Consider the following 24338-nt stretch of genomic DNA (forward strand, 5'->3'; position numbering starts at 1 on the left):
GCACTCTGGCGACAGGGAGCTCGGCGCTCTGGCGATAGGGAGCTCGGCACTCTGGCGATAGGGAGCTCGGCACTCTGGCGACAGGGAGCTCGGTGCTCTGGCGATAGGGAGATCGGCACTCTGGCGATAGGGAGATCGGCACTCTGGCGACAGGGAGCTCGGCGCTCTGGCAATAGGGAGCTCGGGCGAGATAGGGAGCTCGACGCTCTGGCGAAATAGGGAGCTCGGCACTCTGGCGCTCTGGCGAGATAGGGAGCACGGCGCCCTGGCGATATGGAGCGCGGCGCTCTGGCGATGGGGAGCGCGGCGCTCTGGCGATGGGGAGCACGGCGCTCTGGCGATAGGGAGCTCGACGCTCTGGGAGATAGGGAGCTCGATGCTCTGGCGATGGGGAGCGCGGCCCTCTGGCGAAGGGGAGCGCGGCGATCTGGCGATGGGGAACGCGGCGCTCTGGCGATAGGGAGCTCGGCGCTCTGGCGATGGGGAGCGCGGCGCTCTGGCGATATGGAGCGCGGCGCTCTGGCGATGTGGAGCGCGGCGCTCTGGCGATGGGGAGCGCGGCGCTCTGGCGATATGGAGCACGACGCTCTGGCGATGGGGAGCGCGGAGCTCTGGCGATGGGGAGCGCGGCGCTCTGGCGATGGGGAGCGCGGCGCTCTGGCGATATGGAGCGCGGCGCTCTGCCGATATGGAGCGCGGCGCTCTGGCGATGTGGAGCGCGGCGCTCTGGCGATGTGGAGCGCGGCGCTCTGGCGATGTGGAGCGCGGCGCTCTGGCGATGGGGAGTGCGGCGCTCTGGCGATGGGGAGTGCGGCGCTCTGGCGATATGGAGCGCGGCGCTCTGGCGATTTGGAGCGCGGCGCTCTGGCGATGTGGAGCGCGGCGCTCTGGCGATGTGGAGCGCGGCGCTCTGGCGATGGGGAGCGCGGCGCTCTGGCGATATGGAGCGCGGCGCTCTGGCGATGGGGAGCGCGGCGCTCTGGCGATGGGGAGCGCGGCGCTCTGGCGAGGGGAGTGCGGCGCTCTGGCGATATGGAGCACGACGCTCTGGCGATGGGGAGCGCGGCGCTCTGGCGATGGGGAGTGCGGCGCTCTGGCGAGGGGAGTGCGGCGCTCTGGCGAGGGGAGTGCGGCGCTCTGGCGATGGGGAGCGCGGCGCTCTGGCGAGGGGAGTGTGGCGCTCTGGCGAGGGGAGTGCGGCGCTCTGGCGATGGGGAGTGCGGCGCTCTGGCGAGGGGAGTGCGGCGCTCTGGCGAGGGGAGTGCGGCGCTCTGGCGATGGGGAGCGCGGCGCTCTGGCGAGGGGAGTGTGGCGCTCTGGCGAGGGGAGTGCGGCGCTCTGGCGAGGGGAGTGCGGCGCTCTGGCGATGGGGAGCGCGGCGCTCTGGCGAGGGGAGTGCGGCGCTCTGGCGATATGGAGCGCAGCACTCTGGCGATGGGGAGCTCGGCGCTCTGGCGATGGAGAGCGCGGCGCACTGCCGATGGGGAGCTCGGCGCTCTGGCGATAGGCAGCTCGGCGCTCTGGAGATGGGGAGCTCGGCGCTCTGGCAAGATAGGGAGCTCGGCGCTCTAGCGAGATAGGGAGCTCGGCGCTCTGGCGATGGGGAGCGCGGCGCTCTGGCGATGGGGAGAACGGCGCTCTGGCGATAGGCAGCTCGGCGCTCTGGCGATGGGGAGCTCGGCGCTCTGGCGATATGGAGCGCGGCGCTCTGGCGATGGGGAGCTCGGCGCTCTGGCGATAGGCAGCTCGGCGCTCTGGCAATGGGAGCGCGGTGCTCTGGCAATGGGAGCTCGGCGCTCTGGCGATAGGGAGCTCGGCGCTCTGGCAATGGGAGCGCGGCGCTCTGGCAATGGGAGCGCGGCGCTCTGGCAATGGGAGCGCGGTGCTCTGGCAGTGGGAGCTCGGCGCTCTGGCGATAGGGAGCTCGGCGCTCTGGCAATGGGAGCGCGGTGCTCTGGCAATGGGAGCTCGGCGCTCTGGCGATAGGGAGCTCGGCGCTCTGGCAATGGGAGCGCGGTGCTCTGGCAATGGGAGCTCGGCGCTCTGGCGATAGGGAGCACGACGCTCTGGCGATAGGCAGCTCGGCGCTCTGGCGATAGGGAGCTCGGCGCTCTGGCGAGATAGGGAGATCGGCGCTCTGGCGATAGGGAGCTCGGCGTTCTGGCGAGATAGGGAGCTCGGCGCTCTGGCAATGGGAGCGCGACGCTCTGGCGATAGGCAGCTCGGCGCTCTGGCGATAGGGAGCGCGGCGCTCTGGCGATATGGAGCGCGGCGCTCTGGCGATGTGGAGCGCGGCGCTCTGGCGATGGGGAGCGCGGCGCTCTGGCGATATGGAGCACGACGCTCTGGCGATGGGGAGCGCGGAGCTCTGGCGATGGGGAGCGCGGCGCTCTGGCGATGGGGAGCGCGGCGCTCTGGCGATATGGAGCGCGGCGCTCTGCCGATATGGAGCGCGGCGCTCTGGCGATGTGGAGCGCGGCGCTCTGGCGATGTGGAGCGCGGCGCTCTGGCGATGTGGAGCGCGGCGCTCTGGCGATGGGGAGTGCGGCGCTCTGGCGATGGGGAGTGCGGCGCTCTGGCGATATGGAGCGCGGCGCTCTGGCGATTTGGAGCGCGGCGCTCTGGCGATGTGGAGCGCGGCGCTCTGGCGATGTGGAGCGCGGCGCTCTGGCGATGGGGAGCGCGGCGCTCTGGCGATATGGAGCGCGGCGCTCTGGCGATGGGGAGCGCGGCGCTCTGGCGATGGGGAGCGCGGCGCTCTGGCGAGGGGAGTGCGGCGCTCTGGCGATATGGAGCACGACGCTCTGGCGATGGGGAGCGCGGCGCTCTGGCGATGGGGAGTGCGGCGCTCTGGCGAGGGGAGTGCGGCGCTCTGGCGAGGGGAGTGCGGCGCTCTGGCGATGGGGAGCGCGGCGCTCTGGCGAGGGGAGTGTGGCGCTCTGGCGAGGGGAGTGCGGCGCTCTGGCGAGGGGAGTGCGGCGCTCTGGCGATGGGGAGCGCGGCGCTCTGGCGAGGGGAGTGCGGCGCTCTGGCGATATGGAGCGCAGCACTCTGGCGATGGGGAGCTCGGCGCTCTGGCGATGGAGAGCGCGGCGCACTGCCGATGGGGAGCTCGGCGCTCTGGCGATAGGCAGCTCGGCGCTCTGGAGATGGGGAGCTCGGCGCTCTGGCAAGATAGGGAGCTCGGCGCTCTAGCGAGATAGGGAGCTCGGCGCTCTGGCGATGGGGAGCGCGGCGCTCTGGCGATGGGGAGAACGGCGCTCTGGCGATAGGCAGCTCGGCGCTCTGGCGATGGGGAGCTCGGCGCTCTGGCGATATGGAGCGCGGCGCTCTGGCGATGGGGAGCTCGGCGCTCTGGCGATAGGCAGCTCGGCGCTCTGGCAATGGGAGCGCGGTGCTCTGGCAATGGGAGCTCGGCGCTCTGGCGATAGGGAGCTCGGCGCTCTGGCAATGGGAGCGCGGCGCTCTGGCAATGGGAGCGCGGCGCTCTGGCAATGGGAGCGCGGTGCTCTGGCAGTGGGAGCTCGGCGCTCTGGCGATAGGGAGCTCGGCGCTCTGGCAATGGGAGCGCGGTGCTCTGGCAATGGGAGCTCGGCGCTCTGGCGATAGGGAGCTCGGCGCTCTGGCAATGGGAGCGCGGTGCTCTGGCAATGGGAGCTCGGCGCTCTGGCGATAGGGAGCACGACGCTCTGGCGATAGGCAGCTCGGCGCTCTGGCGATAGGGAGCTCGGCGCTCTGGCGAGATAGGGAGATCGGCGCTCTGGCGATAGGGAGCTCGGCGTTCTGGCGAGATAGGGAGCTCGGCGCTCTGGCAATGGGAGCGCGACGCTCTGGCGATAGGCAGCTCGGCGCTCTGGCGATAGGGAGCGCGGCCCTCTGGCGATAGGGAGCTCGGCGCTCTGGCGAGATAGGGAGATCGGCGCTCTGGCGATAGGGAGCTCGGCGTTCTGGCGAGATAGGGAGATCGGCGCTCTGGCAATGGGAGCGCGGTGCTCTGGCAATGGGAGCTCGGCGCTCTGGCGATAGGGAGCACGACGCTCTGGCGATAGGCAGCTCGGCGCTCTGGCGATAGGGAGCGCGGCCCTCTGGCGATAGGGAGCTCGGCGCTCTGGCGAGATAGGGAGATCGGCGCTCTGGCGATAGGGAGATCGGCGTTCTGGCGAGATAGGGAGATCGGCGCTCTGGCGATAGGGAGCTCGGCGTTCTGGCGAGATAGGGAGCTCGGTGCTCTGGCGAGATAGTGAGCACGGCGCTCTGGCGAGAGGGAACTCCGCGCTCTGGCGAGAGCAAGCTCAGCGCTCTGGCGATAGGGAGCTCAGCTCTGGCGATGGGGAGCGCGGCGCTCTGGCGATGGGGTGCTCCGCGCTCTGGCGAGAGCAAGCTCAGCGCTCTGGTGATGGGGAGCTCCGCGCTCTGGCGATAGGGAGCTCGGCGCTCTGGCGATATGGAGCTCAGCGCTCTGGCGATAGGGAGCTCAGCGCTCTGGCGATGGGGAGCTCCGCGCTCTGGCGAGAGCAAGCTCAGCGCTCTGGCGATAGGGAGCTCAGCGCTCTGGTGATGGGGAGCTCCGCGCTCTAGCGATGGGAGCTCCGCGCTCTAGCGATGGGGAACTCCGCGCTCTGGCGATATGGAGCGCGGCGCTCTGGCGATGGGGAGCTCGGCGCTCTGGCGATATGGAGCGCGGCGCTCTGGCGATGGGGAACTCCGCGCTCTGCCGATAGGGAGCTCGGCGCTCTGGCGTTATGGAGCGCGGCGCTCTGGCGATGGGGAGCGCGGCGCTCTGGCGATGGGGAGCGCGGCGCTCTGGCCATGGGGAGCGCGGCGCTCTGGCGATGGGGAGCGCGGCGCTGTGGCGAGAGGGAGCTCGGCGCTCTGGCGATGGGGAGCTCGGTGCTCTGGCGAGATAAGGAGCACGGCGCTCTGGCGATGGGGAGCGCGGCGCTCTGGCGACGGGGAGCGCGGCGCTCTGCCGATGGGGAGCGCGGCGCTCTGGCGATGGGGAGCGCGGCGCTCTGGCGATGGGGAGCGCGGCGCTCTGCCGATGGGGAGCGCGGCGCTCTGGCGATGGGGAGCGCGGCGCTCTGCCGATGGGGAGGGCGGCGCTGTGGCGAGAGGGAGCGCAGCGCTCTGGCGTTGGGGAGCTCGGCGCTCTGGCGATGGGGAGCGCGGCGCTCTGGCATTAGGGAGCGCGGCGCTCTGCCGATGGGGAGAGCGGCGCTGTGGCGAGAGGGAGCGTTGCGCTCTGGCGATGGGGAGCTCGGCGCTCTGGCGTTAGGGAGCGCGGCGCTCTGGCGTTAGGGAGCGCGGCGCTCTGGCGATAGGGAGCTCGGCGCTCTGGCGATGGAGAGCTCGGCGCTCTGGCGATGGAGAGCTCGGCGGTCTTACGATATGGAGCGCGGCGCTCTGGCGATAGGGAGCGCGGCGCTCTGGCGATAGGGAGCGCGGCGCTCTGGCGATAGGGAGCGCGGCGCTCTGACGATGGGGAGCGCGGCGCTCTGGCGATGGGGAGCGCGGCGCTCTGACGATGGGGAGCGCGGCGATCTGGCGATGGGGAGCGCGGCGCTCTGACGAAATGGAGCGCGGCGATCTGGCGATGGGGAGCGCGGCGATCTGGCGATGGGGAGCGCGGCGATCTGGCGATGGGGAGCGCGGCGCTCTGGTGATAGGGAGCACGGCACTCTGGCGATAGGGAGCTCGGCGCTCTGGCAATGGGAGCTCGGCGCTCTGGCGATAGGCAGCTCGGCGCTCTGGCGATGGGAGCGCGGCGCTCTGGCAATGGGAGCTCGGCGCTCTGGCGATAGGGAGCACGGCGCTCTGGCGATAGGCAGCTCGGCGCTCTGGCAATGGGAGCGCGGCGCTCTGGCAATGGGAGCTCGGCGCTCTGGCGATAGGGAGCACGGCGCTCTGACGATAGGCAGCTCGGCGCTCTGGCGATAGGCAGCTCGGCGCTCTGGCAATGGGAGCTTGGCGCTCTGGCGATAGGCAGCTCGGCGCTCTGGCGATGGGAGCGCGGCGCTCTGGCAATGGGAGCTCGGCGCTCTGGCGATAGGCAGCTCGGCGCTCTGGCGATGGGAGCGCGGCGCTCTGGCAATGGGAGCTCGGCGCTCTGGCGATAGGGAGCACGGCACTCTGGCGATAGGCAGCTCGGCGCTCTGGCAATGGGAGCACGGCGCTCTGGCGATAGGGAGCACGGCGCTCTGGCGATGGGGAGAGCGGCGCTGTGGCGAGAGGGAGCGTTGCGCTCTGGCGATGGGGAGCTCGGCGCTCTGGCGTTAGGGAGCGCGGCGCTCTGGCGTTAGGGAGCGCGGCGCTCTGGCGATAGGGAGCTCGGCGCTCTGGCGATGGAGAGCTCGGCGCTCTGGCGATGGAGAGCTCGGCGGTCTTACGATATGGAGCGCGGCGCTCTGGCGATAGGGAGCGCGGCGCTCTGGCGATAGGGAGCGCGGCGCTCTGGCGATAGGGAGCGCGGCGCTCTGGCGATAGGGAGCGCGGCGCTCTGGCGATAGGGAGCGCGGCGCTCTGGCGATAGGGAGCTCGGCGCTCTGGCGATGGGGAGCGTGGCGCTCTGGCGATGGGGAGCGCGGCGCTCTGGCGATGGGGAGCGCGGCGCTCTGGCGAAATGGAGCGCGGCGATCTGGCGATGGGGAGCGCGCCGCTCTGGCGATGGGGAGCTCGGCGCTCTGGCGATAGGGAGCACGGCGCTCTGGCGATAGGGAGCTCGGCGCTCTGGCGATGGGGAGCGTGGCGCTCTGGCGATGGGGAGCGCGGCGCTCTGGCGATGGGGAGCGCGGCGCTCTGGCGATGGGGAGCGCGGCGCTCTGGCGATGGGGAGCGCGGCGGTCTGGCGATGGGGAGCGCGGCGCTCTGGCGAAATGGAGCGCGGTGCTCTTGCGATGGGGATCGCGGCGCTGTGGCGATAGGCAGCTCGGCGCTCTGGCGATAGGCAGCTCGGCGCTCTGGCGATAGGCAGCTCGGCGCTCTGGCGATAGGCAGCTCGGCGCTCTGGCGATGGGAGCGCGGCGCTCTGGCAATGGGAGCTCGGCGCTCTGGCGATAGGGAGCACGGCGCTCTGGCGATAGGCAGCTCGGCGCTCTGGCAATGGGAGCGCGGCGCTCTGGCAATGGGAGCTCGGCGCTCTGGCGATAGGGAGCACGGCGCTCTGGCGATAGGCAGCTCGGCGCTCTGGCGATAGGCAGCTCGGCGCTCTGGCAATGGGAGCTCGGCGCTCTGGCGATAGGCAGCTCGGCGCTCTGGCGATGGGAGCGCGGCGCTCTGGCAATGGGAGCTCGGCGCTCTGGCGATAGGCAGCTCGGCGCTCTGGCGATGGGAGCGCGGCGCTCTGGCAATGGGAGCTCGGCGCTCTGGCGATAGGGAGCACGGCACTCTGGCGATAGGCAGCTCGGCGCTCTGGCAATGGGAGCGCGGCGCTCTGGCGATAGGGAGCACGGCGCTCTGGCGATGGGAGCTCGGCGCTCTGGCGATGGGGAGCTCGGCGCTCTGGCAATAGGAGCGCGGCGCTCTGGCAATGGGAGCTCGGCGCTCTGGCGATGGGGAGCGCGGCGCTCTGGCGATGGAGAGTGGCGCTGTGGCGAGAGGGAGCGTAGCGCTCTGGCGATGGGAACCTCGGCGCTCTGGCGATGGGGAGCGCGGCGCTCTGGCGAGATAGGGAGCACGGCGCTCTGGCGAGATAGGGAGCTCGGCGCTCTGGCGAGATAAGGAGCACGGCGCTCTGGCGATGGAGAGCGCGGCGCTCTGCCGATGGGGAGGGCGGCGCTGTGGCGAGAGGGAGCGTAGCGCTCTGGCGATGGGGAGCTTGGCGCTCTGGCGATGGGAGTGCGGCGCTCTGGCGTGGGGAGCGCGGCGCTCTGGCGATATGGAGCACGGCGCTCTGGCGATGGGGAGCGCGGCGCTCTGGCGATATGGAGCGCGGCGCTCTGGCGATGGGGAGCGCGGCGCTCTGGCAATAGTGAGCTCGGCGCACTGGCGAGATAGGGAGCTCGGCGCTCTGGCGATAGGGAGCACGACGCTCTGGCGAGATGGGGAGCACGACGCTCTGGCGAGATAGGGAGCTCGGCGCTCTGGCGATAGGGAGCACGACGCTCTGGCGAGATGGGGAGCTCGGCGCTCTGGCGAGATAGGGAGCTCGGCGCTCTGGCGATAGGGAGCACGACGCTCTGCCGATGGGGAGCGCGGCGCTCTGGCGATGGGGAGCGCGGCGCTCTGGCGATGGGGAGCGCGGCGCTCTGCCGATGGGGAGCGCGGCGCTCTGGCGATGGGGAGCGCGGCGCTCTGCCGATGGGGAGGGCGGCGCTGTGGCGAGAGGGAGCGTAGCGCTCTGGCGTTGGGGAGCTCGGCGCTCTGGCGATGGGGAGCGCGGCGCTCTGGCATTAGGGAGCGCGGCGCTCTGCCGATGGGGAGAGCGGCGCTGTGGCGAGAGGGAGCGTTGCGCTCTGGCGATGGGGAGCTCGGCGCTCTGGCGTTAGGGAGCGCGGCGCTCTGGCGTTAGGGAGCGCGGCGCTCTGGCGATAGGGAGCTCGGCGCTCTGGCGATGGAGAGCTCGGCGCTCTGGCGATGGAGAGCTCGGCGGTCTTACGATATGGAGCGCGGCGCTCTGGCGATAGGGAGCGCGGCGCTCTGGCGATAGGGAGCGCGGCGCTCTGGCGATAGGGAGCGCGGCGCTCTGACGAAATGGAGCGCGGCGATCTGGCGATGGGGAGCGCGGCGCTCTGGCGATGGGGAGCGCGGCGCTCTGACGATGGGGAGCGCGGCGATCTGGCGATGGGGAGCGCGGCGCTCTGACGAAATGGAGCGCGGCGATCTGGCGATGGGGAGCGCGGCGCTCTGCCGATGGGGAGGGCGGCGCTGTGGCGAGAGGGAGCGTAGCGCTCTGGCGATGGGGAGCTTGGCGCTCTGGCGATGGGAGTGCGGCGCTCTGGCGTGGGGAGCGCGGCGCTCTGGCGATATGGAGCACGGCGCTCTGGCGATGGGGAGCGCGGCGCTCTGGCGATATGGAGCGCGGCGCTCTGGCGATGGGGAGCGCGGCGCTCTGGCAATAGTGAGCTCGGCGCACTGGCGAGATAGGGAGCTCGGCGCTCTGGCGATAGGGAGCACGACGCTCTGGCGAGATGGGGAGCACGACGCTCTGGCGAGATAGGGAGCTCGGCGCTCTGGCGATAGGGAGCACGACGCTCTGGCGAGATGGGGAGCTCGGCGCTCTGGCGAGATAGGGAGCTCGGCGCTCTGGCGATAGGGAGCACGACGCTCTGCCGATGGAGAGCGCGGCGCTCTGGCGATGGGGAGCGCGGCGCTCTGGCGATGGGGAGCGCGGCGCTCTGCCGATGGGGAGCGCGGCGCTCTGGCGATGGGGAGCGCGGCGCTCTGCCGATGGGGAGGGCGGCGCTGTGGCGAGAGGGAGCGTAGCGCTCTGGCGTTGGGGAGCTCGGCGCTCTGGCGATGGGGAGCGCGGCGCTCTGGCATTAGGGAGCGCGGCGCTCTGCCGATGGGGAGAGCGGCGCTGTGGCGAGAGGGAGCGTTGCGCTCTGGCGATGGGGAGCTCGGCGCTCTGGCGTTAGGGAGCGCGGCGCTCTGGCGTTAGGGAGCGCGGCGCTCTGGCGATAGGGAGCTCGGCGCTCTGGCGATGGAGAGCTCGGCGCTCTGGCGATGGAGAGCTCGGCGGTCTTACGATATGGAGCGCGGCGCTCTGGCGATAGGGAGCGCGGCGCTCTGGCGATAGGGAGCGCGGCGCTCTGGCGATAGGGAGCGCGGCGCTCTGGCGATAGGGAGCGCGGCGCTCTGACGAAATGGAGCGCGGCGATCTGGCGATGGGGAGCGCGGCGCTCTGGCGATGGGGAGCGCGGCGCTCTGACGATGGGGATCGCGGCGATCTGGCGATGGGGAGCGCGGCGCTCTGACGAAATGGAGCGCGGCGATCTGGCGATGGGGAGCGCGGCGATCTGGCGATGGGGAGCGCGGCGATCTGGCGATGGGGAGCGCGGCGCTCTGGCGATAGGGAGCACGGCACTCTGGCGATAGGGAGCTCGGCGCTCTGGCAATGGGAGCTCGGCGCTCTGGCGATAGGCAGCTCGGCGCTCTGGCGATGGGAGCGCGGCGCTCTGGCAATGGGAGCTCGGCGCTCTGGCGATAGGGAGCACGGCGCTCTGGCGATAGGCAGCTCGGCGCTCTGGCAATGGGAGCGCGGCGCTCTGGCAATGGGAGCTCGGCGCTCTGGCGATAGGGAGCACGGCGCTCTGACGATAGGCAGCTCGGCGCTCTGGCGATAGGCAGCTCGGCGCTCTGGCAATGGGAGCTTGGCGCTCTGGCGATAGGCAGCTCGGCGCTCTGGCGATGGGAGCGCGGCGCTCTGGCAATGGGAGCTCGGCGCTCTGGCGATAGGCAGCTCGGCGCTCTGGCGATGGGAGCGCGGCGCTCTGGCAATGGGAGCTCGGCGCTCTGGCGATAGGGAGCACGGCACTCTGGCGATAGGCAGCTTGGCGCTCTGGCAATGGGAGCACGGCGCTCTGGCGATAGGCAGCTCGGCGCTCTGGCGATGGGAGCGCGGCGCTCTGGCAATGGGAGCTCGGCGCTCTGGCGATAGGCAGCTCGGCGCTCTGGCGATGGGAGCGCGGCGCTCTGGCAATGGGAGCTCGGCGCTCTGGCGATAGGGAGCACGGCACTCTGGCGATAGGCAGCTTGGCGCTCTGGCAATGGGAGCACGGCGCTCTGGCGATAGGGAGCACGGCGCTCTGGCGATGGGGAGAGCGGCGCTGTGGCGAGAGGGAGCGTTGCGCTCTGGCGATGGGGAGCTCGGCGCTCTGGCGTTAGGGAGCGCGGCGCTCTGGCGTTAGGGAGCGCGGCGCTCTGGCGATAGGGAGCTCGGCGCTCTGGCGATGGAGAGCTCGGCGCTCTGGCGATGGAGAGCTCGGCGGTCTTACGATATGGAGCGCGGCGCTCTGGCGATAGGGAGCGCGGCGCTCTGGCGATAGGGAGCGCGGCGCTCTGGCGATAGGGAGCGCGGCGCTCTGGCGATAGGGAGCGCGGCGCTCTGGCGATAGGGAGCGCGGCGCTCTGGCGATAGGGAGCGCGGCGCTCTGGCGATAGGGAGCTCGGCGCTCTGGCGATGGGGAGCGTGGCGCTCTGGCGATGGGGAGCGCGGCGCTCTGGCGATGGGGAGCGCGGCGCTCTGGCGAAATGGAGCGCGGCGATCTGGCGATGGGGAGCGCGCCGCTCTGGCGATGGGGAGCTCGGCGCTCTGGCGATAGGGAGCACGGCGCTCTGGCGATAGGGAGCTCGGCGCTCTGGCGATGGGGAGCGTGGCGCTCTGGCGATGGGGAGCGCGGCGCTCTGGCGATGGGGAGCGCGGCGCTCTGGCGATGGGGAGCGCGGCGCTCTGGCGATGGGGAGCGCGGCGGTCTGGCGATGGGGAGCGCGGCGCTCTGGCGAAATGGAGCGCGGTGCTCTTGCGATGGGGATCGCGGCGCTGTGGCGATAGGCAGCTCGGCGCTCTGGCGATAGGCAGCTCGGCGCTCTGGCGATAGGCAGCTCGGCGCTCTGGCGATAGGCAGCTCGGCGCTCTGGCGATGGGAGCGCGGCGCTCTGGCAATGGGAGCTCGGCGCTCTGGCGATAGGGAGCACGGCGCTCTGGCGATAGGCAGCTCGGCGCTCTGGCAATGGGAGCGCGGCGCTCTGGCAATGGGAGCTCGGCGCTCTGGCGATAGGGAGCACGGCGCTCTGGCGATAGGCAGCTCGGCGCTCTGGCGATAGGCAGCTCGGCGCTCTGGCAATGGGAGCTCGGCGCTCTGGCGATAGGCAGCTCGGCGCTCTGGCGATGGGAGCGCGGCGCTCTGGCAATGGGAGCTCGGCGCTCTGGCGATAGGCAGCTCGGCGCTCTGGCGATGGGAGCGCGGCGCTCTGGCAATGGGAGCTCGGCGCTCTGGCGATAGGGAGCACGGCACTCTGGCGATAGGCAGCTCGGCGCTCTGGCAATGGGAGCGCGGCGCTCTGGCGATAGGGAGCACGGCGCTCTGGCGATGGGAGCTCGGCGCTCTGGCGATGGGGAGCTCGGCGCTCTGGCAATAGGAGCGCGGCGCTCTGGCAATGGGAGCTCGGCGCTCTGGCGATAGGGAGCACGGCGCTCTGGCGATAGGCAGCTCGGCGCTCTGGCGATAGGGAGCTCGGCGCTCTGGCGAGATTGGGAGCTCGGTGCTCTGGCGAGATAGGGAGCTCGGCGCTCTGGCGAGATTGGGAGCTCGGTGCTCTGGCGAGATAGGGAGCTCGGCGCTCCGGCGATGGGGAGCGCGGCGCTCTGGCGATGGGGAGCGCGGCGCTCTGGCGATGGAGAGTGGCGCTGTGGCGAGAGGGAGCGTAGCGCTCTGGCGATGGGAACCTCGGCGCTCTGGCGATGGGGAGCGCGGCGCTCTGGCGAGATAGGGAGCACGGCGCTCTGGCGAGATAGGGAGCTCGGCGCTCTGGCGAGATAAGGAGCACGGCGCTCTGGCGATGGAGAGCGCGGCGCTCTGCCGATGGGGAGGGCGGCGCTGTGGCGAGAGGGAGCGTAGCGCTCTGGCGATGGGGAGCTTGGCGCTCTGGCGATGGGAGTGCGGCGCTCTGGCGTGGGGAGCGCGGCGCTCTGGCGATATGGAGCACGGCGCTCTGGCGATGGGGAGCGCGGCGCTCTGGCGATATGGAGCGCGGCGCTCTGGCGATGGGGAGCGCGGCGCTCTGGCAATAGTGAGCTCGGCGCACTGGCGAGATAGGGAGCTCGGCGCTCTGGCGATAGGGAGCACGACGCTCTGGCGAGATGGGGAGCACGACGCTCTGGCGAGATAGGGAGCTCGGCGCTCTGGCGATAGGGAGCACGACGCTCTGGCGAGATGGGGAGCTCGGCGCTCTGGCGAGATAGGGAGCTCGGCGCTCTGGCGATAGGGAGCACGACGCTCTGGCGAGATGGGGAGCTCGGCGCTCTGGCGATAGGGAGCACGACGCTCTGGCGAGATGGGGAGCGCGGCGCTCTGGCGATAGGGAGCACGACGCTCTGGCGAGATGGGGAGCTCGGCGCTCTGGCGATAGGGAGCTCGGCGCTCTGGCGAGATAGGGAGCACGACGCTCTGGCGAGATGGGGAGCTCGGTGCTCTGGCGAGATAAGGAGCACGGCGCTCTGGCGATGGGGAGCTCGGCGCTCTGGCGATGGGGAGCTCGGCGCTCTGGCGATGGAGAGCTCGGCGGTCTGGCGATATGGAGCGCGGCGCTCTGGCGAGAGGAGCGCGGCGCTCTGGCGAGAGGAGCGCGGCGCTCTGGCGAGAGGAGCGCGGCGCTCTGGCGAGAGGAGCGCGGCGCTCTGGCGATGGGGAGCGCGGCGCTCTGGCGATAGTGAGCTCGGCGCTCTGGCGAGATAGGGAGCTCGGCGCTCTGGCGATAGGGAGCTCGGTGCTCTGGCGATGGGGAGCGCGGCGCTCTGGCGAGATGGGGAGCTCGGTGCTCTGGCGAGATAAGGAGCACGGCGCTCTGGCCATGGGGAGCGCGGCGCTCTGGCGATGGGGAGCTCGGTGCTCTGGCGAGATAAGGAGCACGGCGCTCTGGCGATGGGGAGCGCGGCGCTCTGCCGATGGGGAGGGCGGCGCTGTGGCGAGAGGGAGCGTAGCGCTCTGGCGATGGGGAGCTCGGCGCTCTGGCGATGGGGAGCGCGGCGCTCTGGCATTAGGGAGCGCGGCGCTCTGCCGATGGGGAGAGCGGCGCTGTGGCGAGAGGGAGCGTTGCGCTCTGGCGATGGGGAGCTCGGCGCTCTGGCGTTAGGGAGCGCGGCGCTCTGGCGTTAGGGAGCGCGGCGCTCTGGCGATAGGGAGCTCGGCGCTCTGGCGATGGAGAGCTCGGCGCTCTGGCGATGGAGAGCTCGGCGCTCTGGCGATGGAGAGCTCAGCGGTCTTACGATATGGAGCGCGGCGCTCTGGCGATAGGGAGCGCGGCGCTCTGGCGATAGGGAGCGCGGCGCTCTGGCGATAGGGAGCGCGGCGCTCTGGCGATAGGGAGCGCGGCGCTCTGGCGATAGGGAGCGCGGCGCTCTGGCGATAGGGAGCGCGGCGCTCTGGCGATAGGGAGCGCGGCGCTCTGGCGATAGGGAGCTCGGCACTCTGGCGAAGGGGAGCGTGGCGCTCTGGCGATGGGGAGCGCGGCGCTCTGGCGATGGGGAGCGCGGCGCTCTGGCGAAATGGAGCGCGGCGATCTGGCGATGGGGAGCGCGCCGCTCTGGCAATAGTGAGCTCGGCGCACTGGCGAGATAGGGAGCTCGGCGCTCTGGCGATAGGGAGCACGACGCTCTGGCGAGATGGGGAGCACGACGCTCTGGCGAGATAGGGAGCTCGGCGCTCTGGCGATCGGGAGCACGACGCTCTGGCGAGATGGGGAGCTCGGCGCTCTGGCGAGATAGGGAGCTCGGCGCTCTGGCGATAGGGAGCACGACGCTCTGGCGAGATGGGGAGCTCGGCGCTCTGGCGATAGGGAGCACGACGCTCTGGCGAGATGGGGAGCGCGGCGCTCTGGCGATAGGGAGCACGACGCTCTGGCGAGATGGGGAGCTCGGCGCTCTGGCGATAGGGAGCTCGGCGCTCTGGCGAGATAGAGAGCACGACGCTCTGGCGAGATGGGGAGCTCGGTGCTCTGGCGAGATAAGGAGCACGGCGCTCTGGCGATGGGGAGCTCGGCGCTCTGGCGATGGGGAGCTCGGCGCTCTGGCGATGGAGAGCTCGGCGGTCTGGCGATATGGAGCGCGGCGCTCTGGCGAGAGGAGCGCGGCGCTCTGGCGAGAGGAGCGCGGCGCTCTGGCGATGGGGAGCGCGGCGCTCTGGCGATAGTGAGCTCGGCGCTCTGGCGAGATAGGGAGCTCGGCGCTCTGGCGATAGGGAGCTCGGTGCTCTGGCGATGGGGAGCGCGGCGCTCTGGCGAGATGGGGAGCTCGGTGCTCTGGCGAGATAAGGAGCACGCCGCTCTGGCCATGGGGAGCGCGGCGCTCTGGCGATGGGGAGCTCGGTGCTCTGGCGAGATAAGGAGCACGGCGCTCTGGCGATGGGGAGCGCGGCGCTCTGCCGATGGGGAGGGCGGCGCTGTGGCGAGAGGGAGCGTAGCGCTCTGGCGATGGGGAGCTCGGCGCTCTGGCATTAGGGAGCACGGCACTCTGGCGATAGGCAGCTTGGCGCTCTGGCGATGGGGAGCTCGGCGCTCTGGCGATGGGGAGCGCGGCGCTCTGCCGATGGGGAGAGCGGCGCTGTGGCGAGAGGGAGCTTTGCGCTCTGGCGATGGGGAGCTCGGCGCTCTGGCATTAGGGAGCACGGCGCTCTGGCGTTAGGGAGCGCGGCGCTCTGGCGATAGGGAGCTCGGCGCTCTGGCGATGGAGAGCTCGGCGCTCTGGCGATGGAGAGCTCGGCGGTCTTACGATATGGAGCGCGGCGCTCTGGCGATAGGGAGCGCGGCGCTCTGGCGATAGGGAGCGCGGCGCTCTGGCGATAGGGAGCGCGGCGCTCTGGCGATAGGGAGCGCGGCGCTCTGGCGATAGGGAGCGCGGCGCTCTGGCGATAGGGAGCTCGGCGCTCTGGCGATGGGGAGCGTGGCGCTCTGGCGATGGGGAGCGCGGCGCTCTGGCGATGGGGAGCGCGGCGCTCTGGCGAAATGGAGCGCGGCGATCTGGCGATGGGGAGCGCGCCGCTCTGGCGATGGGGAGCTCGGCGCTCTGGCGATAGGGAGCACGGCGCTCTGGCGATAGGGAGCTCGGCGCTCTGGCGATGGGGAGCGTGGCGCTCTGGCGATGGGGAGCGCGGCGCTCTGGCGATGGGGAGCGCGGCGCTCTGGCGATGGGGAGCGCGGCGCTCTGGCGATGGGGAGCGCGGCGCTCTGGCGATGGGGAGCGCGGCGCTCTGGCGATGGGGAGCGCGGCGCTCTGGCGATGGGGAGCGCGGCGCTCTGGCGATGGGGAGCGCGGCGCTCTGGCGATATGGAGCGCGGCGCTCTGGCGATATGGAGCGCGGCGCTCTGGCGATATGGAGCGCGGCGGTCTGGCGATGGGGAGCGCGGCGCTCTGGCGAAATGGAGCGCGGCGCTCTGGCGAAATTGAGCGCGGTGCTCTTGCGATGGGGATCGCGGCGCTGTGGCGATAGGCAGCTCGGCGCTCTGGCGATAGGCAGCTCGGCGCTCTGGCAATGGGAGCTCGGCGCTGTGGCGATAGGCAGCTCGGCGCTCTGGCTATGGGGAGCTCGGCGCTCTGGCAATGGGAGCGCGGCGCTCTGGCAATGGGAGCTCGGCGCTCTGGCGATAGGGAGCACGGCGCTCTGGCGATAGGCAGCTCGGTGCTCTGGCGATAGGGAGCTCGGCGCTCTGGCGAGATAGGGAGCTCGGTGCTCTGGCGAGATAGGGAGCTCGGCGTTCTGGCGATGGGGAGCGCGGCGCTCTGGCGATGGGGAGCGCGGCGCTCTGGCGATGGGGAGCGCGGCGCTCTGGCGATGGGGAGCGCGGCGCTGTGGCGAGAGGGAGCGTAGCGCTCTGGCGATGGGAACCTCGGCGCTCTGGCGATGGGGAGCTCGGCGCTCTGGCGTTAAGGAGCGCGGCGCTCTGGCGTTAGGGAGCTCGGCGCTCTGGCGATGGAGAGCTCGGCGCTCTGGCGATATGGAGCGCGGCGCTCTGGTGATGGGTAGCTCCGCGCTCCGGCGAGAGCATGCTCAGCGCTCTGGCGATAGGGAGCTCAGCGCTCTGGTGATGGGAGCTCCGCGCTCTGGCGAGAGCAAGCTCAGCGCTCTGGCGATAGGGAGCTCAGCGGTCTGGTGATGGGAGCTCTGCGCTCTAGCGATGGGGAGCTCAGCGCTCTGGCGATGGGGAGCTCAGTGCTCTGGTGATGGGGAGCTCCGCGCTCTGGTGATGGGGAGCTCGGCGCTCTGGCGATGGGAAGCTCGGCGCTCTGGCGATAGGCAGCTCAGCTCTGGCGATGGGGTGCGCGGCGCTCTGGCGATAGGGAGCTCGGAGCTCTGGCGATATGGAGCGCGGCGCTCTGGCGATGGGGAGCTCGGCGCTCTGGCGATAGGCAGCTCGGCGCTCTGGCGATGGGGAGCACGGCGCTCAGGCGATATGGAGCGCGGCGCTCTGGCGATGGGAGCTCGGCGCTCTGGCGATAGGCAGCTCGGCGCTCTGGCAATGGGAGCGCGGCGCTCTGGCAATGGGAGCTCGGCGCTCTGGCGATAGGGAGCACGGCGCTCTGGCGATAGGCAGCTCGGCGCTCTGGCGATAGGGAGCTCGGCGCTCTGGCGAGATAGGGAGCTCGGTGCTCTGGCGAGATAGGAGCACGGCGCTCTGGCGAGATTAGGAGCTTGGCGCTCCGGCGATGGGGTTCGCGGCGCTCTGGCGATGGGGAGCGCGGCGCTCTGGCGATGGAGAGCGCGGCGCTCTGCCGATGGGGAGAGCGGCGCTGTGGCGAGAGGGAGCGCGGCACTCTGGTGATGGGTAGCTCCGCGCTCTGGCGAGAGCAAGCTCAGCGCTCTGGCGATAGGGAGCTCAGCGCTCTGGTGATAGGGAGCTCAGCGCTCTGGTGATGGGGAGCTCCGCACTTTAGCGATGGGGAGCTCAGCGCTCTGGCGATATGGAGCGCGGCGCTCTGGCGCTCTGGCGATATGGAGCGCGGCGCACTTGTGATGGGGAGCTCAGCGCTGTGGCGATAGGGAGCTCAGCGCTCTGGCGACAGGGATCTCCGCGCTCTGGCGATAGGGAGCTCAGCGCTCTGGTGATGGGGAGCTCGGCGCTCTGGCGATGGAGAGCGCAGCGCTCTGCCGATGGGGAGGGCGGCGCTGTGGCGAGAGGGAGCGTAGCGCTCTGGCGATGGGGAGCTCGGCGCTCTGGCGATGGGGCTCGGCGCTCTGGCGATAGGGAGCTCGGAGCTCTGGCGATGGGGAGCGCAGCGCTCTGGCGATGGGGAGCTCGGCGCTCTGGCGATATGGAGCGCAGCACTCTGGCGATGGGGAGCTCGGCGCTCTGGCGATGGAGAGCGCGGCGCACTGCCGATGGGGAGCTCGGCGCTCTGGCGATAGGCAGCTCGGCGCTCTGGAGATGGGGAGCTCGGCGCTCTGGCAAGATAGGGAGCTCGGCGCTCTAGCGAGATAGGGAGCTCGGCGCTCTGGCGATGGGGAGCGCGGCGCTCTGGCGATGGGGAGAACGGCGCTCTGGCGATAGGCAGCTCGGCGCTCTGGCGATGGGGAGCTCGGCGCTCTGGCGATATGGAGCGCGGCGCTCTGGCGATGGGGAGCTCGGCGCTCTGGCGATAGGCAGCTCGGCGCTCTGGCAATGGGAGCGCGGTGCTCTGGCAATGGGAGCTCGGCGCTCTGGCGATAGGGAGCTCGGCGCTCTGGCAATGGGAGCGCGGCGCTCTGGCAATGGGAGCGCGGCGCTCTGGCAATGGGAGCGCGGTGCTCTGGCAGTGGGAGCTCGGCGCTCTGGCGATAGGGAGCTCGGCGCTCTGGCAATGGGAGCGCGGTGCTCTGGCAATGGGAGCTCGGCGCTCTGGCGATAGGGAGCTCGGCGCTCTGGCAATGGGAGCGCGGTGCTCTGGCAATGGGAGCTCGGCGCTCTGGCGATAGGGAGCACGACGCTCTGGCGATAGGCAGCTCGGCGCTCTGGCGATAGGGAGCTCGGCGCTCTGGCGAGATAGGGAGATCGGCGCTCTGGCGATAGGGAGCTCGGCGTTCTGGCGAGATAGGGAGCTCGGCGCTCTGGCAATGGGAGCGCGACGCTCTGGCGATAGGCAGCTCGGCGCTCTGGCGATAGGGAGCGCGGCCCTCTGGCGATAGGGAGCTCGGCGCTCTGGCGAGATAGGGAGATCGGCGCTCTGGCGATAGGGAGCTCGGCGTTCTGGCGAGATAGGGAGATCGGCGCTCTGGCAATGGGAGCGCGGTGCTCTGGCAATGGGAGCTCGGCGCTCTGGCGATAGGGAGCACGACGCTCTGGCGATAGGCAGCTCGGCGCTCTGGCGATAGGGAGCGCGGCCCTCTGGCGATAGGGAGCTCGGCGCTCTGGCGAGATAGGGAGATCGGCGCTCTGGCGATAGGGAGATCGGCGTTCTGGCGAGATAGGGAGATCGGCGCTCTGGCGATAGGGAGCTCGGCGTTCTGGCGAGATAGGGAGCTCGGTGCTCTGGCGAGATAGTGAGCACGGCGCTCTGGCGAGAGGGAACTCCGCGCTCTGGCGAGAGCAAGCTCAGCGCTCTGGCGATAGGGAGCTCAGCTCTGGCGATGGGGAGCGCGGCGCTCTGGCGATGGGGTGCTCCGCGCTCTGGCGAGAGCAAGCTCAGCGCTCTGGCGATATGGAGCGCGGCGCTCTGGTGATGGGGAGCTCGGCGCTCTGGCGATATGGAGCTCAGCGCTCTGGCGATAGGGAGCTCAGCGCTCTGGCGATGGGGAGCTCCGCGCTCTGGCGAGAGCAAGCTAAGCGCTCTGGCGATAGGGAGCTCAGCGCTCTGGCGATGGGGAGCTCCGCGCTCTAGCGATGGGGAGCTCCGCGCTCTAGCGATGGGGAGCTCCGCGCTCTAGCGATGGGGAACTCCGCGCTCTGGCGATATGGAGCGCGGCGCTCTGGCGATGGGGAGCTCGGCGCTCTGGCGATATGGAGCGCTGCGCTCTGGCGATGGGGAACTCCGCGCTCTGCCGATAGGGAGCTCGGCGCTCTGGCGATATGGAGCGCGGCGCTCTGGCGATGGGGAGCTCAGCGCTCTGGCGATGGGGAGCTCCGCGCTCTGGTGATGGGGAGCGCGGCGCTCTGGAGATATGGAGCGCGGCGCTCTAGCGATGGGGAGCGCGGCGCTCTGCCGATAGGGAGCTCGGCGCTCTGGCGATATGGAGCGCGGCGCTCTGCCGCGAGGGAGCTCGGCGCTCTGGCGATATGGAGCGCGGCGCTCTAGCGATGGGGAGCTCCGCGCTCTGCCGATAGGGAGCTTGGCGCTCTGGCGAGTTAAGGTTGATTCATCCTCCTGTCTCTTATCCCTTCACAGACAGGGATGTCGGATGCAGATTACTACGTTGCCTTCTACAAGCTTCTGCTACCCATCGCCCACGAGGTGAGTGAGACTGAGGGAGAGGGCTGCTGCAACCCAGGGAAAGGGTGGGAGGAAGGGGAGATTTTTCACTCTTCCACGTGATATCTGAGGCAGGGTCACTGTTTGTTACACATCCCTAATTCCCCTTCAGCCTGGTAGCTTGCTCGGCCTTACAAACCTCGCCTAGGCCAGACCGGGGAAAAGGCGGCCGATTGCCCTCTCTAGGACGTTGGTGAACCAGATGTGTTGTTCCAGAACTCGTCCTTATTGAGGGGAGTTTTCCAGATTCATTGATCGAATTAAAATTTCACCGTCAACCTCGGATTTGATCAGTGGGAATGTAAGGAATTAACATAAATGTGAACCTCTCTCCCTTTCACCTCTACCTCCCTCTCTCTCCTGACAACTCTCAATCTCTCTCGCCTCGCACTCTCTCGCCCTCTCTCGCCCTCGCCCTCTCTCGCCCTCGCCCTCGCCCTCTCTCTCTCTCACCCTCTCTCCCTCTCATCCTCTCTCGCCCTCGCCCTCGCCCTCTCTCGCCCTCGCCCTCGTCCTCTCTCTCTCTCACCCTCTCTCTCTCTCTCATCCTCTCTCTCTCGCCCTCTCTCGCCCTCGCCCTCTCTCGCCCTCGCCCTCTCTCGCCCTCGCACTCTCTCGCCCTCGCACTCTCTCGCCCTCGCACTCTCTCGCCCTCGCACTCTCTCGCCCTCGCACTCTCTCGCCCTCGCACTCTCTCGCCCTCGCCCTCGCCCTCTCTCGCCCTCTCTCTCTCTCGCCCTCTCCCTCTCGCCCTCTCTTTCGCCCTCTCACCCACTCTCTCTCGCCCTCTCTCTCTCTCGCCCTCTCTCTCTCTCTCGCCCGCTCTCTTTCGCCCTCTCTCTCTCTCTCGCCTTCTCTATCTCTCGCCCTCTCTCTCTCCCTCTCTCTCTCGCCCGCCCTCTCTCTCTCGCCCTCTCTCTCTCGCCGTCTCTCTCGGCCTCGCCCTCTCTCTCTCTCGCCCTCTCTCTCTCTCGCCCTCTCTCTCTCTCGCCCTCTCTCTCTCGCCCTCTCTCTCTCGCCCTCTCTCTCTCGCCCTCTCTCTCTCGCCATCTCTCTCTCGCCGTCTCTCTCTCTCGCCGTCTCTCTCGGCCTCTCTCGGCCTCGCCCTCTCTCGCCCTCTCTCTCTCGCCCTCTCTCTCTCGCCCTCTCTCTCGCTCGCCCTCTCTTGCGCTCGCCCTCTCTCTCTCTCACCCTCTCTCGCCCTCTCTCTCTCTCGCCCTCTCTCTCTCTCGCCCTCTCTCTCTCTCGCCCTCTCTCTCTCGCCCTCTCTCTCTCGCCCGCCCTCTCTCTCTCGCCCTCTCTCGCCGTCTCTCTCTCTCGCCCTCGCCCTCTCTCTCTCTCTCGCCCTCTCTCTCTCTCGCCCTCTCTCTCGCCCTCTCTCGCCCTCTCTTGCCCTCTCTCTCTCTCGCCCTCTCTCTCTCTCTCGCCCTCTCTCACTCTCTCCCTCGCCCTCTCTCTCTCCCTCGCCCTCTCTCTCTCCCTCGCCCTCTCTCTCTCCCTCGCCCTCTCTCTCTCCCTCGCCCTCTCTCTCTCCCTCGCCCTCTCTCTCTCCCTCGCCCTCTCTCTCTCCCTCGCCCTCTCTCCCTCCCTCGCCCTCTCTCCCTCCCTCGCCCTCCCTCCCTCGCCCTCTCTCCCTCGCCCTCTCTCTCTCCCTCGCCCTCTCTCTCTCCCTCGCCCCCTCTCTCTCCCTCGCCCTCTCTCCCTCGCCCTCTCTCTTTCCCTCGTCCTCTCTCTCTCTCCCTCGCCCTCTCGCTCTCCCTCGCCCTCTCTCTCTTGCCCTCTCTCTCTCCCTCGCCCTCTCTCCCTCCCTCGCCCTCTCTCCCTCCCTCGCCCTCTCTCTCTCCCTCGCCCTCTCTCTCTCCCTCGCCCCCTCTCTCTCCCTCGCCCTCTCTCCCTCGCCCTCTCTCCCTCCCTCGTCCTCTCTCTCTCTCCCTCGCCCTCTCTCTCTCCCTCGCCCTCTCTCCCTCGCCCTCTCTCTCCCTCGCCCTCTCTCTCTCCCTCGCCCTCTCTCTCCCTCGCCCTCTCTCTCTCTCGTCCTCTCTCTCTCTCGTCCTCTCTCTCTCTCGCCCTCTCTCTCGCCCTCTCTCTCACCCTCTCTATCTCACCCTCTCTCTCTCTCACCCTCTCTCTCTCTCACCCTCTCTCGCCCTCTCCCTCTCTCGCCCTCTCCCTCTCTCGCCCTCTCCCTCTCTCGCCCTCTCCCTCTCGCCCTCTCAGCCTCTCTCTCTCGCCCCCTCTCTCTCTCTCTCGCCCTCTCTCTCGCCCTCTCTCTCTCTCGCCCTCTCTCTCTCGTCCTCTCTTGCCCTCTCTCTCCCTCGCCCTCTCTCTCTTGCCCTCTCTCTCTCGCCCTCTCTCTCTCGCCCTCTCTCTCTCGCCCTCTCTCTCTCGCCCTCTCTCTCTCGCCCTCTCTCGCCCTCTCTCTCTCGCCCCCTCTCTCTCGCCCCCTCTCTCTCGCCCCCCTCTCTCTCGCCCCCTCTCTCTCGCCCCCTCTCTCTCGCCCCCTCTCTCTCGCCCCCTCTCTCTCGCCCCCTCTCTCTCGCCCCCTCTCTCTCGCCCCCTCTCTCTCGCCCCCTCTCTCTCGCCCCCTCTCTCTCGCCCTCTGTCTCTTGCCCTCTCTCTCTCACCCTCTCTCGCTCTCACCCTCTCTCGCCCTCTCCCTCTCTCGCCCTCTCCCTCTCGCCCTCTCCCTCTCGCCCTCTCAGCCTCTCTCTCTCGCCCCCTCTCTCTCACCCCCTCTCTCTCACCCCCTCTCTCTCGCCCCCTCTCTCTTGTCCTCTCTCTCTCTCGCACTCTCTCTCGCCCTCTCTCTCTCGCCCCCTCTCTCTCGCCCCCTCTCTCTCGCCCCCTCTCTCTCGCCCCCTCTCTCTCGCCCCCTCTCTCTCGCCCCCTCTCTCTCGCCCCCTCTCTCTCGCCCCCTCTCTCTCGCCCCCTCTCTCTCGCCCCCTCTCTCTCGCCCCCTCTCTCTCGCCCCCTCTCTCTCGCCCCCTCTCTCTCGCCCCCTCTCTCTCGCCCCCTCTCTCTCGCCCCCTCTCTCTTGTCCTCTCTCTCTCTCGCACTCTCTCTCTCGCCCTCTCTCTCGCCCCCTCTCTCTCGCCCCCTCTCTGTCGCCCTCTCTCTCCCTAGCCCTCTCTCCCTCGCCCTCTCTCTCCCTCGCCCTCTCTCTCTCGCCCTCTCTCTCTCGCCCTCTCTCGCCCTCTCTCTCTCGCCCTCTCTCTCTCGCCCTCTCTCGCTCTCACCCTCTCCCTCGCCCTCTCCCTGCCCTCTCCCTCGCCCTCTCTCTTGGCCTCTTTCTCTCGCCCTCTCATTTTCACCCTCTCTCTCGCCCTCCCCCACCTTCTCCGTCTCACCCTCTCTCTCTCTCTCACCCTCTCTCTCTCCCCCTCTCCCACCCCGTCTCCCGCCTTGTTGTGCCCTCTCTCGCCCCCTATCGCCCTCTCTTCCACCCTCCCTCTCCCTGTTTCTCTCTCTCACCCCCACTCTCTATCTACCCCTGTTCTCTCTCTCGCCCGCTCGCTCGCCATCTCTCTCTCACCCTATCTCACTCACGCCCGCTCTCTCTCTCTCGCTCCCTCTCTCTCTCTCTCGCGCCCTGTGTCTGACCTCTGTTCTTTCTTGCCCCTTCCAGTATCGACCAAATCTCATTCTCGTGGCTGCTGGATTCAACTCCGTCCTTGGTGACCCACAGGTAAGAGCGAGTACCCAGGGGTCCTGCGTTTACAGCTGCCGAACCAATTAGCAAAACCCAGCTTCCAGTGTCGGTGGGACCTGGGTGCAGAATGCAGCACAGGATGAGGAATTGTTTCCATTGTCTGCTTCTAAATCCACCGGTTCACTACCTTAACGGCGGTGTATCCCGCCCTTCCTAATGTTCTGCTCACCCTATCAGGTTGTTTTGGGCTAGTATAGATCATTCACTGCCGACCAAGGGAGATCAATAAAACCGCTCTCACTCACACACCCCGAGCACTGCCACGGGAGGTCAGTAAAACAGCTCTCACTGACACACCCCGAGCACTGCCACGGGAGGTCAATAAAACAACTCTCACTGACACACCCCGAGCACTGCCACGGGAGGTCAGTAAAACCGCTCTCACTCACACACCCCGAGCACTGCCACGGGAGGTCAGTAAAACCGCTCTCACTCACACACCCCGAGCACTGCCACGGGAGGTCAGTAAAACAGCTCTCACTGACACACCCCGAGCACTGCCACGGGAGGTCAGTAAAACAGCTCTCACTCACACACGCC

The 24338-nt window shown here is 69.3% G+C and overlaps 1 protein-coding gene across 2 annotated transcripts in view; it reads left to right on the top strand.

Annotated features, from left to right (window-relative positions):
• The window catches only part of hdac6 (histone deacetylase 6), a 249740-nt gene that overhangs the window by 113600 nt on the left and 111802 nt on the right, over positions 1-24338 (top strand). For both annotated transcript variants that reach the window (XM_072487920.1, XM_072487921.1), the window contains exons 11-12: positions 20006-20071; positions 23715-23774. In XM_072487920.1, coding sequence (XP_072344021.1) covers positions 20006-20071; positions 23715-23774 — 126 coding nt within the window. The remainder of the gene's footprint in view (positions 1-20005; positions 20072-23714; positions 23775-24338) is intronic.

This window comes from Scyliorhinus torazame, chromosome 22 (genome assembly GCF_047496885.1).
Source record: "Scyliorhinus torazame isolate Kashiwa2021f chromosome 22, sScyTor2.1, whole genome shotgun sequence".
Lineage (NCBI taxonomy): Eukaryota > Metazoa > Chordata > Chondrichthyes > Carcharhiniformes > Scyliorhinidae > Scyliorhinus > Scyliorhinus torazame.